This window comes from Galeopterus variegatus, unplaced genomic scaffold, assembly GCF_000696425.1.
Source record: "Galeopterus variegatus unplaced genomic scaffold, G_variegatus-3.0.2 Scaffold9360, whole genome shotgun sequence".
NCBI lineage: Eukaryota > Metazoa > Chordata > Mammalia > Dermoptera > Cynocephalidae > Galeopterus > Galeopterus variegatus.
Genome location: NW_007735471.1, coordinates 7,143 through 8,862, shown reverse-complemented (window position 1 = coordinate 8,862; position 1,720 = coordinate 7,143). Strand labels below are relative to the sequence as shown.

Sequence of the window (1,720 nt, the reverse complement as noted above, 5' to 3'; positions counted from 1 at the left end):
AATTAATTAATTCAAAAACAATTCATATGGCTCTCTTCTGTGTTTATTATGTCCAGAAAACTGACCACAATATATTATTTACTGTGTATATTATCAATATTATACATCTACACATAATATATATATAATAATATGGGTAATATATATGATATTAATATATAACGATATGGGTTTTACATATAACATATGAAAATATGTTGTTTTTATGTATGTTTTATAAATATAAAATTTTTAATATGTCAATTTTAAAAACAACATTTGGAAACCTGTACAGGTAGAAATAATTTATTTTCCAATAATTAGTACCACAAAATATGAACAAGACAAATTACTATCTATTATAGTACTTATCATGATGCTAGGTAACTAATATAAATGTCAAAGTTATAATTTAGCCAAAAGTAAATTTTATTTCTTTGTTTTTNTAACTAATATAAATGTCAAAGTTATAATTTAGCCAAAAGTAAATTTTATTTCTTTGTTTTTAAAATAGCTTGTCATTCTCTTTTCTAATGACTAGTTAAAAGTGCTTTTTCAATTAAAGAACAACTAGTTTATGTAACATATTTAAACACTACTATTTCTGCTTTAATTTGGCTCAAAATCCTTCCCAACATTCTTAATGTCATGGTTCATGCAGAGGGAGATAATATAACACATTGTGATAAACAAGGAGATTCTGCCTAGCTTCAGTAGATTTTGGCCTAAAGCAGCATCTAGCAAATTGCTATGAGAATAAATCATAGTCAAATTAAGCATTAGCTTAAATAAAACAGAACCCGTGTTCCTCATTAGTGTCTGTTAATTTATAGGTTAGCAAGAGTTACCAATATCAGCTCAAGTTAAAATGGTATTTTGAGACTATGGATGACATACACTATATATTTAACTTAATCATTCCACACCTTGCTCTCTTTCATCATATTTACCTTGCAAAATTCCCCAAGGGTAGTGACGGCCTCTGACCATCCTTTTCCCAACTTTTACTTCATCCATACTTCCCACCACAGCAAAAGGTAACAGTCCCTAGAAAATAAGAATAATATGATTTGAATTTCCTCATACCAATATGGCTTACTATGTTACTCTTATTTCTGTTACAGAAACTACAGAGTGCGATCAAAGAAGGAGTCCACTCTGCATAAGATTTTAAGACTTAGTAGCAAACATGTAAGCTTTTATATCAGGCCATGCATGTACTTGAAAATTATCTACTAAGTAAAGCCAAAAATGAGGCATCCCGCTGTGAAAAACAGAAAGAAAAAAGATTCTTAGTAGACTAACAAAAAAAGAGAAAAGACTCAAATAAATATAATCAAAAATCATAAAGGAGCTATTATAGCTGATATCAGAGAAATGTCAAAAAAAAAAAAAACAGTTGAGATTGTTACGAACAACTATACACTGATGAGTTGCAAAACCTAGAGAAAACGGATAAATTCCTGACACATGAAACCTACCAAGATTGAACCAAGAAGAAATTTTAAAAATCTGAACAGAGTAATTACGAGCAACAAGATTAAGTAAGAAAAAGTCTGCCATCAAATAAAAGTACAGGACTTTATGGCTTAGCTGTTAAATTCTACCAAATTTTTAAAGAAGAACTAATGCCAATTTTTCTCCAACTCTTTTAGAAAATTAAACAGAAGGAAATGCTTCCAACCTCATTCTACAATGCCAGCATTACCCTGATACAAAACCCGGACAAGGACACACACAC

General features: G+C 29.5%; 1 protein-coding gene across 1 annotated transcript in view; it reads right to left on the bottom strand.

The window, feature by feature from the left end:
* Positions 1–1,020, bottom strand: part of LOC103609221 (septin-14-like) — a 56,521-nt gene extending 55,501 nt beyond the window's left edge. The window contains exon 1 of the mRNA XM_008593578.1: positions 930–1,020. Within this exon, the coding sequence (XP_008591800.1) occupies positions 930–996 (67 nt within the window). The 5' untranslated portion in view covers positions 997–1,020. The remainder of the gene's footprint in view (positions 1–929) is intronic.
* Positions 1,021–1,720: the final 700 nt, after the last annotated feature.